The sequence below is a fragment of the Melozone crissalis genome, unplaced genomic scaffold, assembly GCF_028551555.1.
Source record: "Melozone crissalis strain CALT ecotype California unplaced genomic scaffold, PUWL_Pcris_2 ptg000016l_1, whole genome shotgun sequence".
NCBI classification, from domain to species: domain Eukaryota; kingdom Metazoa; phylum Chordata; class Aves; order Passeriformes; family Passerellidae; genus Melozone; species Melozone crissalis.
The window spans coordinates 15,415,742-15,431,686 of record NW_026535794.1 but is presented as its reverse complement, the minus strand read 5'-3'; the positions used below and the strand labels follow the sequence as shown (position 1 = coordinate 15,431,686).

At 37.4% G+C, this 15,945-nt stretch overlaps 1 protein-coding gene across 4 annotated transcripts in view; it reads left to right on the top strand.

The window, feature by feature from the left end:
- ZEB1 (zinc finger E-box binding homeobox 1) overlaps positions 1 to 15,945 on the top strand; it is a 119,587-nt gene that overhangs the window by 91,406 nt on the left and 12,236 nt on the right. For 3 of the 4 annotated variants that reach the window (XM_054273811.1, XM_054273815.1, XM_054273812.1), the window contains exons 2-5: positions 3,937 to 4,137; positions 9,305 to 9,367; positions 10,982 to 11,143; positions 13,994 to 14,196. In XM_054273811.1, the coding sequence (XP_054129786.1) occupies positions 3,937 to 4,137; positions 9,305 to 9,367; positions 10,982 to 11,143; positions 13,994 to 14,196 (629 nt within the window). The remainder of the gene's footprint in view (positions 1 to 3,936; positions 4,138 to 9,304; positions 9,368 to 10,981; positions 11,144 to 13,993; positions 14,197 to 15,945) is intronic. The other variant, XM_054273813.1, reaches the window with a different exon arrangement.

The window sequence follows — 15,945 nt, the reverse complement described above, 5'->3', positions numbered from 1 at the left end:
CTACTGTGGCGCCAGGCATTGAATAAGGCTTGTGAGCTTGTTGTCCTCTTCTTTCAGTGGTCACTATTCTGAGGAAACACCAAGGATGGGAGGAGAAAACACACAAAATTATGTACAGATAGGGAAGGTTTAAATTTGGCTGTAGGACTGAACTGAAGAAAGGAGAGGGGGAGGATGATTACCCCTGGAATTGAATGCCAGATGCCATAGTTCCTGTGAAACATGGAGCCAAAATCTGTCTGAGCAAATGGAGGCTGCAGCTTCCTACTGCCACCCGTTCGTCTTGTAGGGTGCCAGGAGCAAATCTGCAATGCTAAAGCTAAGATTTGCAGCCATGAAGGTATCAGTATGGTATCATGTAATGGGATTTTTATTTTAATTTTAATTAACTGAAAATACAGTAAATTACAGGGTTTGATTGTTTTTTTAACCATCGTTTTCATTAAAGAGTGTTAATACATTCTTTGAAATCAAACACTTGACTTTGAAAGCTGAGCATTCAAAAAAAGTTGGAAAATGTTGAAATGAAGATTGTTCAAACTGTTTTAATTTGTCTCTTGCATGTATGCATAACGATAAGATCTTTAATTATGTGATCACATAATTTTTTCACAGGAGGAATGCTGCCCAGAGAATAAATCAGGGGTGTTTATTCAAGGAAGCTGTTGCCTCCAGAACCCTTGCCTTAATTGCTGGAAAGCAGAGTAATTTAAGTAGAGGGCTGCAGGAATCAAAAGCATTCTCTCCAGGGCGTTTGAAAGCTCCACAGAAAGACTAGATTTTACTTTCTCATTTTGAAAGAGGTTTTATGTGGTTCTGGAAGATCACTTATTTGGAAGTGGTCTCTGTGTTTCTGGTTGCTGTGGCACATGGGCCAAGGTACCTGGGCTCTGGGCACAGCTGCATTTGGAATGAACACAAGTGTGCTTTGAATGTGTAAAACATTGGATGAATGCAGAGTCTTCTGAAAAGTGCAGCCTGAAGTGCCCTGCACTGACGTGGCAGTGCCAGGATTGCCAGAAGACTTTTCTGGGTTTTAAGCAGCCAGGTTCTAATCTGCAAAATGGAGATAGCATCACCCTACTACAGTTCAGTTAATTATATGTTTTGAAGCATTCCTTCTGAATACCATCTAAGGGAATTATATAGAATATAAAATATATAATCATGTAATTGTACAATAAATAGTTACAATATATTGCATATAAGCATATGCCATACAACACCATACATTATAATATATGATATGGAATCCCATTCTGGCTAATATCCTATAAGGGAAACTTTGGGTGCACTGCTGGCCGAAGGGAGTAAGAAGTTTGAGCAATCACTTTGCAATCTAAACAAATGAGATGGAAGGCTACAAATACTCAGTTCACTCCATAAAACTGAGCATTCCCTTTGTATTTGCTATCACTGCACTAGATGAGGCAAGGACCTTGCAGAAGGAAAGCAGCATGTAATCATTCAGTTAAAATCGTGTGTAGGTATATGAGTGCTCCTGTCATTTTAAGTGCTTGACTTTCTGCTGTGTTTGGTGATGGGTTGCCTGGCCACCCCAAATGTGCTGAGGCCTTTTAGTTGCAGCTTTGGCAGTTTTATTTTCCCTAAAGCATTTTGGGGAGAGGAAAGAAAAAATGTTAGAACCAGATTTCTTTGCTTTATTGTCTCGCCTTTTTAACAACTGGTTTTTAACGAAAGAAACTGAAATCCCAAAGATCAGTTCCTTGCTTTTTATAAGGAAGGAGGAGTTTTTATCTTCTGCAGAGTTGGCATTTTAGTATAGTGAGGATGTATGGAAATGTTTCATGGCGAAGAGAGCCCTAATGAATATATCATGTCTGTAATGTATTTAATGAGGAAAGAGGAAACATTTTTTCTCCATAAGTCTAATTCTTGAAGACAAACTGTTTGATTATGGTTTTGTTTTCCATAAAACCACTCTAAGTCTAATATAAGGAATACCACCTAATTCCCCAACTAACAGGAAATTTATTTTTAAAAGATAAAGTATTCATTCTCTACATCTGAACTTATCCCTATAAATTTTGATCCCCCCTCTTAATTATCTCTTTTATGTGTGGCAAATGTAAATGTGTTGCTATTTTATATTAATAATACTCTGCATCTAAGCCTCAGAGTAAAACCCAATCAAGAGAAAAGGCTAAAATTATTATCTACTTCCTCTTGTTTTATGTCTGTTCTCACACTTTTTTGAAGTTGCATTTACCATTATTCAGGAGAATAAATTCATGAATCTCATCTGCTTCGGTGAGGGAATTTGTCTCCTGTATTTCTATGTCTCCTGTATCACACAGTATTATAGCATCACTTACAGTAGCTATTTTACTTTGCAAAATCAGTTAGAGGATATTAAGTGAATATGAATTTATCAATTGAAATGGACCAGATACTAGTTTTTAGGCAATTTGCCTGAATTTTCTGTTTTAGAAGATGTCAATACCATGAGTAGTGGGGAGTTAATACATTTTTCAAATAGCACTGTGTAAAATATAGAAACATTGAATGATTGTTTTAAATTGAAAAGGCTCTTTTGTCATTCTCATGCATGTTTTAGATGAGACATTTTTCTCCTGAATTGGAAGGAAATGAGATGGTAGCCTATCTGTTCATAATGTTACTCACTTTTCCTGGTTACATGCATTTTTAAATGACTAAAATCTCTACTTTAAAAAAAAAAAACAGAAGAAGAGCTAACTTCAGAAGAGCCAGAGTCTGGTTTGGTATTTATCTACTTTAATAGGCAGTATTTCACATGAAAGAATCAGTCTGGCTTCTTGTGAACTAACAGTGACAGGATGCAGGTATCATAAAGTACCATGATTATGTGCCTCCCAGGTATAATTCTGATAGCCATTGAAGGAGTGCTGCAGCCAAGGCTTGTTGGTTTATCCATCTATAAATTTATTCTCTTTCTTAGACTGTACTTTGAAGCATTTTAGTAAGAAGTTCAAACTTGGCAGTGGAGAAATAATACCAATGTAGATCTGTTTCATAGTTCAACTTCAGTGTGAGTAACAAGACATTTAAACAGATTATGAAAGTATTTTTTTCTTAATACAGTTTACTTACAGTTCCTTACATTTAAGCTGAAATGACCATAACTGATCTTTTGTGCCTAAAAATGAAGACTGTTTTAGTAATAATCTGCTCACATATGACAGAAACCTATATATTGTCATGTAATCCGTTGTCCAAAGACTTACAATGTGTTCTCCAGGCTAAGAAAGTAGAGTTATTACCTTTTTATTGTAACTGGGCAAATATTACATGAGATTCCCTATCTAAGTGATGTCTGTGATTTTTCCTTTCACGTTCATCCTGCTGAGTCTTTAATGAATGTAGCTACAAGAGCTTTTAGCTTGGATCAGGAGCACTTAAGCCATTCTGAATTCAGTCTCATTATTGTTCCCACTTGTTTCCATGTGATCCCACAGCTGCAGCGTGGGGTGCGTTGGTTCCAGGAGGAGGCAGGGGGAAGCTGGGCTGGGGGAGCACACAGGGTGTGCCTGCAGGAAAGGGCTGGATCATGGGACGCCAAGAGCAGCTGGGCTGCCTTCTCTGAACGGTGCTCAGCCTGGGCCCACGGGGTCTTCAGTGCCATAATAATCATAAATGAGACATTTGGCAATGCTGGCATCCACATTGGAGTGATCCAGCTGGAATTCTGTTGCTCTGCTGTGGCTCCAACTCTGGAGCTGGCCACTGCCTCCTCTTGTGCAGCCTGATACTGGGTGTGCACAGTGAGAGGTGGTGGGAGCCCAGGAGCTGTCAGGTGCTCCTTGTGTGCCAACATTACAGCCAAGCTGCTCACAAGGCAGGGCCATCCCCATGGGACAAGAAGCAATAATTATGTGACCCCATGCTGTCAGTTAAGAGTACGTTGATCAGTATTTTGTTTTTGTCTCTCCACAGTAACCAATTATAACAATGTGGTAGAAGCAAACTCAGACTCAGATGATGAAGATAAATTGCATATAGTGGAAGAGGAAAGTGTAACAGATGCAGCAGACTGTGATGCTAGTGTGCCAGAAGACGACTTGCCAACGGACCATATAGTGTTACCAGAAAACAGTGAAAGAGAAGCGAGTACAAACACTTGTTGGGAAGATGAAGGTATGTTCATTTCTACTGATGATACTATGGAAAGAAAGTTTTCTAAAATGAAGATTCAGTAGAACTTTTTTTGGTTCCTTTGTTACTGAAATAACATGTAAGATTCACAGTCAAAAAAGAGGTTTTATGACATATTTATTTAACATACTTTATGTTCTTAATTTATTATTTGAAGCAGATTCAGAGGTGCATTAATTCTGTTGACATTGTTTAGTAGGAGCTTCCAGACTGTAGATGCAGCATTCCAAAGGCTGATTAAAGATAGTTACTTGATCTTGGTTTTTTCAAGTCTTTGCCTGGCAGGTCTCTGCCAGAGCTCCCTGTAAGGTTCAGGATTGGCTCAGCTTGGGGAGTAAGCAGTACACAAAAAACATGAAAAAAAAACCCAATCAGATATTAATTTCTCTTGTTTTCCTTGTAAAACACAGGCAGAAAAAATAATTTTTAGATTATTAGTTTCAGAATTGTCTATATAAGTCATAATGAATCATTATTTTGAAAACACTGGAAGGGGGTAAGTGTTGCACATATTATGCAGCAGGTTTAGAAGCTGAAAATTTTAAACAGACAGGAAATGGGCCTTTTTTTTCTGTGGAGCCAGTAAATTCCACAGTAAAAAGATATTATAAGTTTCATAATATCACACAGCATGCTTACTTTTGAGCCAAATTGGGATAAATGCATAAATTAGTGGAATTTACTGTGGAATTTGGCCTTAATGCCCTGAAAGATACAGAATGTTTTTCAGCATATCTGAACTCCAGCCACAATTCCTAGCATCCACCTTTGAACAGTGGTGGTTTAATACACAGTGCATGACCTCCCATCTAAATAAACTGAAAGCACTCATATGGCCCCTAACTGCAGTCCAGCTGAGAGAGAGCAGCTGAGAGGTCAGAGAATAGCATCAGCTCAGCCTGTTTTTACATAGCTGCCACTGCCAAGATATGCTGTGCTAGGAAATGAGTGTTTAGGAGCTGAATTATTAGGTAGGTAATTTTCTTAGTTCTCCTGTAATGTCTTTGCTCTCCTGCAGGATTCAGAAATTGTGGTTACATTAAAGTGGGCTCTGAGTAGGCTTGAACCCTTCAAGCACAGGTGTAGGAAATCTAAAAATGGGAAGGAAGAAGAGCACTGGCTCCCACACATTTGGGATCAAGACCTCTTGGACTGGATGTTTTCTGGAGATGTACTCATCACACAGCATCTGGGCAGCATTCTGAGGGTTTTCAGCACTCTAGACATGTGATGCCATCTTTTTTAACTCCTTAAGTGAAATATACCATTTTTAACCTTTAAAAATTTGTTTGCTAAAATTCTAACTTCTCTTTAATTTTAAATTCTTCTGTGGTTGAAGATTTGCAATGTAAGCAATGTTTCTCTGCTTTGGAGTTTGCTAATGAAGACAGAATTACATTGGTAGCCAGACAAAAGATAAATCAATTGCCATACAAGCTTGCTCAACAACCACAGATTTGCTCTGTAAATATTATGTTTTTTATTTTAAAATTATTCTGAAGCCTCTTTTGTAGCAGTCTGGAAGGGTTTTTTAATTTGAGAATAGGGATTTTTTTAATAAATAGTTGAAATTTCTGGCAATTGCTATATGAGAAAAGTGAGGCTACATTAGGTTTTATGGAGCTTTGATTTGCTAGGGTAGAATACTGTTTACTCTTTTGATAGCTTTCCTAGAAGGAAAGGTATGAGCTGAAAATCATATAATCAGTCTTGGCTGCATGTTAGAAATATGAAGAGAGAGGTACTGAATACATGATCTCTCACATACAGGGAAATGTGCTGGGGTACACGGTGTGCAACTATCTTCAGGACTGGTGATAATCTTTAGAAAAATATACTCTAGAGCAGTTTTAGTAAGTTGTGTTTCATCAGTAAAGTAGTACTCAGTGGTTCTGGGTTTAGCTGAACTTGACTGAATGAGTTTTTTGCATATTTATTCTGTTCACGAATTGCCCAGAATAGAAACAACACACATAACATTTCTGTATCAGATTAGTTTCCTTCCGTTTCCAGTCATTCTAACTGAATTTCTAAAAGACCCTAGAAACAGGTGTTTTAAATATAAGGTGTGTTTCTCAAGAGGTTTAACTGAAACAGTCCTAAGTGTTTAAAAAAGTGAACCACGTGTATCCTGTACTTGTTGTTGACAGTGTGCCAGCATTCATGTGTGCAATGATTCTCTAATATGATTTTCCTTTGCTTTAGTTAGAAGTAAAAACTATGCTACAATTAAAAGGAAAAAAAAGGCAAAGTTAAACTTATTGTATTAATGCTCTTAAAAGAGAATTATTATGTACTGTAAGTATTTAGCAAATCTGGAGGTCTCAGGACTGGAACTAAGATAGCTTTGAAAAAAATATAAATGTGTTTTATGTTTATGGACTTTCTGGAATTCAAAAATTCCTTTAAGTCATCAAATTTTAGGTTGAGCCTATATGCTCAAAAGTGTGTGCTGGCATTTGGTGAGTTGTGTGTGGCATGTTTTTGATCAAAAAGCAAACAACCAGTCAATACTGCAAGCTGTAAATAGTGCTTGCTACATGAATATCAGAAAATTAGCTCTGAAGAATTTAAATTAGAAATTCTCTTGATGGGCTTTGGAATTAATTTCCTTCTGTGCAGATAAAGACTGCAGTGGAAATTTCAGTGAAGTTTGTCTTTCTGTCTACAGCCAAAATTTCCACTTTGCTAGTGGTTTCAATTTGATCAGTTATCTTAGCCATGCAGAGATCCTTACTGTCAGCCAATGTCAGTAGTTGTCAGGCATGTTTGCTGCTAGTTAACACTGTCCCCTGACATCTGAAAATCATCAGCATTTAACCCTGGGAAGCCCCAGTGTGTCTCTGAGCAGTAGCTCATAAGCAGTGATGAGATGTAGAAGCCCAAGAACTTGTTTTACACTATCTGGTATGTCCAGCTGCAATACCAGGATGGATATTCATGACCTAGATGCTATTTGTGGAGACCTCTATTTAAGCTGTCATTTAGCAGGTAGCTTGAATTTCCTCTGGAACTCAAAGCTGTGACTTCTGCTTGGTGGAACGGTGTCTTAAGGGTCTGTTCCCCCATCATCACATCCCACATCACATCCCATTCTGTTGTGTCCCAGCTGTGTGATAACTGGGCTTCTGAGGGCACAGTTGCAACATTGCCTTTATTTGTGGACCATTCATAGCTATAAAGACGTATGTCTACTTAATATTTTTCAAATTATTAATTATTCCTTCAGCATTTCCCTGTGGAAAAGGGTTTCTCCCTGTCTTGTAGCTATTGGGAAGAGACAGTACCTTGTAGCTATTGGGAAGAGACAGTACCAAACAGAGGTTAGGATTATTAGAATTGAGAGGGAGTTTAACTTCACTAGATTAATCTATAATTCCATAAATTCCTTGACATTCTCTTGGGAAGCAAAGCTTTTATTTGTACTGAAGCCAGTGGAATTTACTGGAGACCCTGTAATTTAAATTTCCAGAGTAATTACTTACTGATTGATATTTCCCCCTTTATGTAGATCCTATTTTATAATGGAGAAAAATCACAACCATCAAAAACCTTCCTTAAAGGAAAATTTGTATTGTGTTTGATTTTATGAAATTAAATTTTGGGTTTAAATTTGCTTTACGTCCAGTCATCCATCTTACAAACTCTGAACCAAGTCTGGTATCATGAGCCAAAACTTGAGGGGTTTTTAAGATGTCAGTTGAAATTAAGGTAAGATTTAAGAGTTGCAGTTTCCTTTTAAACACATTTATTGTTTAAAGTAAGAAATGTGTTTGAATGGCCACTATTTGCACATACCTTGGGTCTGTGGGCTTTGGTCAAAGTAGGCAGAATTAAGAATCTTTTCCTTTGAGGAAGCTGGTATTATTTGAGAACTTAAAAGTTCTCCTAGGATTTGTCATCTTCCTTCCATAAAGTAGAAATTGGCTTCTTCTGTAATTAAAAAGCTGGAATTTCTGGGCTTTTGGCTTGCCCACACTAAAGGATTTTTCCTGCACTGAAGTAGAGTGAAGGAAGGTAAATAGAAGTGTAAGTAACAGAAGTGTAACAGGTGCCATTTCAGGTCAGAGCAGCTGTGCTCTAACCTTCTGCATCACCTACAAGGTGTTTTCTGGAGTGTAGGTCTGAAGCATCCAAGGTTTCCATAATGAAACTCTGAAATAACACTTCAGTTTCACATCTATTGGCATAGCATAGATGGGGCATATAGGAGTGACAGAGAGCAAACCAAGCAATGTAGCTCTGCTGTGTACTCCTGCCCTGAGCCAGGTACCCACAGAAATGTCAGCAGTGGCTTTTCCTGTGGGAGCTTCCCAGTCCAGTGCCAACCAATGAAGCAAAGTGAAGAATAACTTGGCTGTTTATTGATTTGCACCAGCAACCTGTTGGTGTAAATTAGAGTTAAAACTTCCATGCTGCATCCTTGAGGGCTGCAGCTCAGCAGAGCTGGCAGAGCTGGGGCAGCAGGTTGGCTCTGCAGTGCTGGTTCTGCAGACTCATACCGAGTATTGGAATTGATACGTGAAGCAGATCTGCAGCGCACAGTTGTTCTGAAGGGGAAGCATGTGTTTAAAATCCTATTTTTGTTTAATTTTTTAAGGCAATCACAGCCTTAAGTGGTTTCCAGATAATTTGCGAGAGGGAACGCATTAGGTTGCTGTTTGCAGGCATTACCAGCAAATTATCAATCATTTCTGAAAACCGCTAATTGGGGAAAACAACATAACTGCATTTGTTTTATAATGCCCTGATTTCTGGAAATAATATTCCAGTGTATCAGATGGCTGCATTTGTAGATGGGGTCACTTAAGTAGGTGACTCTCTATTTGCTGGTGAAACACACTGTCCATGGCTTTACCTCTCTTCACATAATGGTCAGTGTTTAGTATTGCTTCCTTTTTAGGTTTGCTTTTCTTAAGTATGAAATATCTTTGTGGTTCAACTGATCACACACAGCTGAAATAACGTGCCATCCATATTTTTGAAAGAACATTGTGTTTAAATGCACTTCTGAACAATACAGAAATGGAAAGCACTGATGAAGAAATAACTCAAGTATATTAAGTTGTTGGAGTGCATGTGCCTTTTGTTGTTGTTTTGTGGGGTTTTCTTTAAATATTCATTCTTTTTGTGAAATGTGCTATTTCAGCTGGAAAAGAAAGGAAGGAAATCCTGGGGCCTGAAGCTCAGACAGATGAAATTGGATGTACAGGTATTTCTTTGTTAATCTGAGTCCCTTATTCATAAAGTGCTATTGAATTTTAGTTAGGTATCATTCCAAAAGCTTTGGAATTCTCCCACCTCGGTTTATAAAAGTGCTTTGCTTTTCCATGCTAGAGGTCTTAAACTGTAAAAGCTGTTCTAGCTGAGGAAAAAAGTCTGGGCATCTTTTGGTGTGCAGGGTCCAGAGGTGCAGGTGACCAGGGACACAGAACAGCCCTCCCTCCCTCCCAGGGACTGACCATGCAGCTCCAGCAGCACTGCATCTCCAGAGGGCAGAGCAAGGAACAGCAATGAGCTTACATGTAGGGTCAACAGGTAGTGTTTGAAACTATGAAGAAATATACAAAAATAGACTTAAGCTAATACTGTATTTTATTACCCACTCCTCTGCTTGGACTGATTACATAGAAAGCAAAATCAAATGTGTACTTCAGTTTCAGACTCAAACAAAAACAAATGGTTTGTTATTTTTTCCATTTCTCTGTACGACAGAAGATTAATATACATCCCATCCAACTTCTGAAAGGTTTGTGGGGGGTTTATTTAATGCCCGTACTAGATAGGTAGATAATATCAGAGTAAGTCTTATTTAAAAGCAAACCCACATCTAAACCCATTGACATGTTTTAAACTCTAGTTTCACCCATTCTTTTCAGTTCCTATAAAGTCAGTTCTTGCAGCTATGGAGAGCTGCATTATTCATTGCATTACATGTGAGAGACTGCCTCATGTCATAAAAAGATTGTGTCAAATTGTAAATTGAGTATGTGACTTCACACTGAGAGATGAATCATAAAACTTCTCTCTCCTATTAAAAATATACCTCACATTAATAGTGGAGCACATCTGTAATGATTTATGGTGCTGCAGGCAGAGCTTTCACAGAACGTTCCACCATGGTAAAAATAAACTCTATGAACAATGTATTCAGGCTAATACTTGGGACCAAATATCTATCATACAAGCATTAGGTAAAAAATTTAATTTATTATTTGCTAATTTTGCAATAGAGTTGTTCATTGGGCTTTTCTCTTAAGTTTTTAAGTGGGAAGTGTTAAAATCTGTTAACTAGATCTGAAGCCTTTTTGGTAGCCATTCCCAACACCACAGAACAAGCCAGTCATAGTTCAAGTTTGCTGCATTTTTCTGGCCAGGTTTTTACTGAGTTCAAATATCTTCTGAATTTGTGCTGATGAACAGCTATAAATAACATTAAAAATTGTGTCTTGAAGGCAACAAATGTACTTTTGCAAACACAGGAGCCAAGATGGTAACCAGGCCTTCCAACTACAAGGCCTAAATCGTTATTAATGCTGCATTTAAGATTTTTAGGGAAATTGAGAAGAACAGCTAAATCTGAAATTACAAAAATGCACTGAGTTAGGCAAACTGTGTTTAGTCAAGTTTTTAAGTATCATTATGCTACCAGTTCTTCCAAAAGATGGCATAATCTGGCATCTTAAAGGACTTGACCTATGCTAATGTCTGTAAAGAGTTTTTAAATACTGGGCTAGAGGGAGATTTGACAATGTGAATTACTGAATCTCATTTATGTTCTTTCTGAACTTAATTTTGTATCTTGTGTCTTGTTTTTCACACTTAGTAAAAGAAGATGAATGTGATTCTGATGCAGAGAATGAGCAAAACCATGACCCTAATGTTGAAGAATTCCTTAAACAAGAAGATACAGCTGTTATCTACCCTGAAGCACCTGAGGAGGACCAGAGGCAAGGCACGCCAGAAGCCAGTGGTCAGGATGAAAATGGTAAATATGTCATCAGCTCAGTTCTTATGAAATCAGTTGTACTCACTCCTTGACTCAAAACTCCTGCTGGGCTTAAGAAGACACCAGTGCATATACATGCAACTGTAGAGGAAAAAAATCTTAGTTAAATAATTATAAGAGGATAGGATCATCATGCAAAAAACATTGCCACTTGATTTTGCAAACAAGACATGCACTGGGATTCACTTGTATGAGTTCCTAAATGATAACCTAGTCATTGAAGAGAAAAGTTCATGCTTTCATAGATCCATTCAACAGAACAGAATAAACATTTATTAAACAAAATAGAAGTAAAGCAAAATAGTACCATTTTGTATAAGAATAACTCAAGGAGAGTTATAACATATTTCTTTCCTTTTTTATATTTCTAAACAAAGCTCCCAATAGGACCTATTAGATAGAATTTCTTTTATTGGGTAGCCAGTCTATGGCAGGCTTTTGGGGTTTTTTTTGCCTGAAAGGACAGCAGCAGAGAAAAAAGAAGCATTGTTCATATAAAAATGTTTATGTGATAAAAATAATGACCTGTTGTTATTTTCACGTAGATATAGTTTTTTTTTCTCTGAAGAAGTTTCATGCTTAAGGTGTTCTGTGTGAGATGAGTAGTTACACTTTGTTCATTTCTTCATCATGAAGTATTTGAAGATGAATGCTGTTGAGATTGGCTTGGCATTCTGTGTTTTCTCAAGTGTTCAGCTTAGATAGCTTGTGTCAATTGGAGTATTTATGATTTTTCAAGAAAAGGTAACAGCCTACATAAATGGTTAGGAGTTGTGTTCTAGTTGTTTTAAGAAATGAATATAACCGAGTAGATAGATGTAAAGATAACCTTTTTGTTCTGCTCCTCCAGAGATTTTATGCTATTACAGATTTTACTTTAAAAAGTGCATTCATTAATTTAAGATTTTAATATGTGGTTGCAGTGGCACATATTGTCAAGTTAGTTTTACAGACTTGTCATATGATTTCCATGTAATCATTAAAAATACATATTTGTATTAATCATTTAAATTGGACCTATCCCAGTAACTTCACTGAGAAGTATTGTGAGGATCACAAGGCTGAATAATAGTGTTTAGTGTTTTAATCATTTTGGAACAGAAAATGCCGAAGATATAGTGACATTTGGTAAAGATGCTTGCTTCCAAACTGGGAAAGTAGACAAGAGAATTGGCAAAATCAGAGTTTTTTGTGATTTTGGGAAACTGTTTTCATTTCTCCATTTCCTCCAATGAAAATAGAATTTAAGCTAACGTGCTTCTGACATTTCCACTGAGTTGTATTTGTGATGAAATGGAGTATTCTTTATGTCAGATGAGTTGAATTGTAGATGGTAAAAAGAGAATTGAGAGGAAGTATACTTGGTCTACACATGTGGCAATGGCTTTCTTTTTGGACAACTCAGCTAAACCAGGAAAAGCAGAAATGGATAGAACAACAAAAAGAAATCCCAGTGGGTAGAGGTTATTTTGATTGTTATTATAACAAGTATAAAAGAACCTACATGACAGAAAAAGGGATTTTTAGTCATAAGGAAAAGTGATCTGATTGCTTTTCACTGTTGCAAGATCAGTGGCAAGATTTCAGTGAAAATCAAGTTAGTAAATTTCACACAAACAGAATGAGTTGCTACTTTATAGAACATATTACCAATCTGTGGTGATAACTGCTGGAAGAGGTCATGAAGGTAAATAATTCAGAAGTACTTTCTAAAGTACTGGTTCATTTAATGAGCATTAATAATTCTTACAGTTCTGAAACCTAAAATGACAGCGTGTACAAATGTGCCCCTTGTGCGTCAGAGCATAAAATGTTAATCAGAAAAGACCTTCCACCTTTCTCAGGCTCAGCACAGTGCATAGGTGCACCCTTGCAACACTTGCTTCCTGTTTGACTTGAAGCAAGGAAGAGTAGCATGCTCATTGGAGGATATCACATATAAATTGGTGTTTTGATCAAATACAGCAAACCCTACATTTATTTGATCATACCTTTATTGATAAATTTATAAAGAAGTATTTTATTCAGTCCTTTAAAAAATAAATTTTTCAAGGATAGAATGAGTTGCTATGTGGAGGCCTAAACATGCTGGTAAGAAGGGATGGAACTAAAGCTTCATAAATGGTATCTTCTTGAAATAGATATGTGAAAATAATTTTTAGCTTCAGTCTGGTTTCTTTCAGTACTTTACCCTGTACTAATACAGAAGTACTTTATGAAAGCCAGCAAAATAGATTCCATAGAGCACTTTAGACTCGTATATATGGCCACACATTTGATCTCTCTACTTTCTGTCCTGCAGACAGTATATCCTACTAACACATACGTATCTGTAAATCATAGAATAGTTTGGATTGGACAGGACTTTTAAAGGTCATCTAGGTCCAACCCCCCTGAAATGAGCTGGGACATTTTCAGCTTTATCATGTTGCTCAGAACCCTCTCCAAGATGGTCTTGAATATTTCCAGTAACGGGACATTTGCCACCCCTCTAGCCAACTTGTTGAATATTTTACCACCCTTATCATGAAAAATTTCTTCTTTATATCTAGTCTCCATCTACTCTATTTTGGTTTAAAACCATTTCTCCTTGTCCTGTCAGCATATTGTGCTGACTCTCCCCAAGGTACATGGGGCAATAGTGTGGGAGGTTGCATAATACCTGTGGAAAAAATCTGAATTATCACAAGTCCTTCTCCAAAACAAATGGAGCTTCCAGCAGCTGCATGTTCTCTTATAGTAATCGGTGCAAGTGTAAAGCCTGTTCGTTGCAGGTAGTAAGTTTGGAACTCGTTTATTTAAGCGTGGTGCATTGTGTGCCCTGTGTAGGAACTCCTGACGCGTTTTCCCAGCTGCTCACGTGCCCGTACTGCGACCGGGGGTACAAACGCTTCACCTCTCTGAAGGAACACATCAAATACCGCCATGAAAAGAACGAGGATAACTTCAGCTGCTCCTTGTGCAGTTACACCTTTGCGTACAGAACGCAGCTCGACCGTCACATGACATCACACAAATCAGGAAGAGACCCAGTAAGTGGCATTTGGAGTATGGTTATTGTCCTCTGCAGCAACGCTGTGGTTTGTTATGTGGGCAGAAAGGTGCAGAGTGGGTAAACTGTTCACAGCAGATCATCTGTGTGCTCATGGTCCAGGCCCAGAGAACACACTCAAGCTTGCTGCTCAAGTCAGGGTTTTTCTGTAGCTGTCAGTTCTCAATTCCTGTTTTCATTCATCCAGGCACTAGAGTTGTTTTCAGAAGTGCCTTATTACATTTATAGGTAATTAGTTGGTTTTTTCTGTTCATTGGCTACCATTGCATAAAAATTATGACTTAAATCTAATTTCAAGCCTTTAATGAAACATTTCCTTTTTTTTTTTTCATAAGTCCTGTTTGAATAATTCACAATTTACTGTAGCATTTTTGCCCTTAAAAAACAAACCATTGTGTTGCTTGAACTGTGAGGTACAGTTTTTAAATGCAATTCATGCTGTAAGACAATATACAAATAATTAGTGTTTAAATATGGTGTTAAATGTGTGAAATATGATGTTAATCACTAAATGAAGCAACAGAAAAGGCTAAAGATGTTATGAACTTGTTTTCTCTGGTTCATGGGCTGACCTGAGGGCATGGGTCCCTGGAATGTCTTCCATGAGTTGACCATCTGATCATAACCATCAGATGATCCTGAGTCTCTGTTCTCCCATCCCTCTTTTTCGTTTCTTTCTTTATCCCCACAATGTCCCATCATCCATCCCCAGCACATGCTTATCAGAAGCACTCTGAGGCTCAGGAACCAGCTGAAACAGTCAGGAATTTTCCAGAGGAAAAAACAAACAGATTTTCCACCACCAAGTTAAAGAGGCTGGGAGATGTTTCCTTCAGAGGACAGACTGGAAAGATTCATACCCTCCAGAAATGAAATAGGAGACAAATATAACAGAAAAATTAAAAACTGAATGTAAAAGTAAAGGTACTTCCAACATTTCTGATAGCACCAAACCACAGGCTGTAGCCCAGAGTAAAGGAGGATGCTTTACTTAAGGAAACCAGAGTAAAGATGCTTTTTTACACATTGGCTGTTAACCTCCATTCTACAGAGCATCACCAAGTCCAACAATTTAACAGGGTTAAAAATTTATGATACATTTTTGTACATAAGTGTTCACATTCACAGGTCAATTAAATTGGTACAAAAAGTATCAACCCTCCTGCTGCAAGGATTTTATTGTCTCACAAGCTTTGGAATAACCTCACCAGCATATTCTGGTTTGGCAGTTCTTTTTTACTCAAATGTGCTTCCCATGAGCAATTAATTTCTGTTTCGCTTCCTTTTTGGCTTGGCTTGCACTTTAAAAGTTACTTTCATCTTACATACATCTTATATTTCTAGCTATAAAATCTATGAATGCTATTTATATAATGCTTTTCTTGTGGGCTACCACATTTGTTTTCAGTCTTTTCAGTTACAAGCCTAAAACCATAAGAATAAAGTAGTTGGGGGAGATAGAAGCCATACTTGCATGCAGTTTGAATGAAAAAATAAAAAATACCAAGTGAGTAAACACTCAGAAGAATTGCTAAAAAGGGTAGCTTAAACTGTATTCCCACAAAAATATTTTAATGGATTTATACTTTTGAAGGCACAATTGTATTTGGTTAATGTTGTTTCTATGGAGTATCTGGAACTCAGTATTACACCCGTGAAAGTGTGTTCTTTTCTCTCAAGCCATAACCAGAATTAAAACTACAATGTTTTAGATTCTTGGTAAATGTGA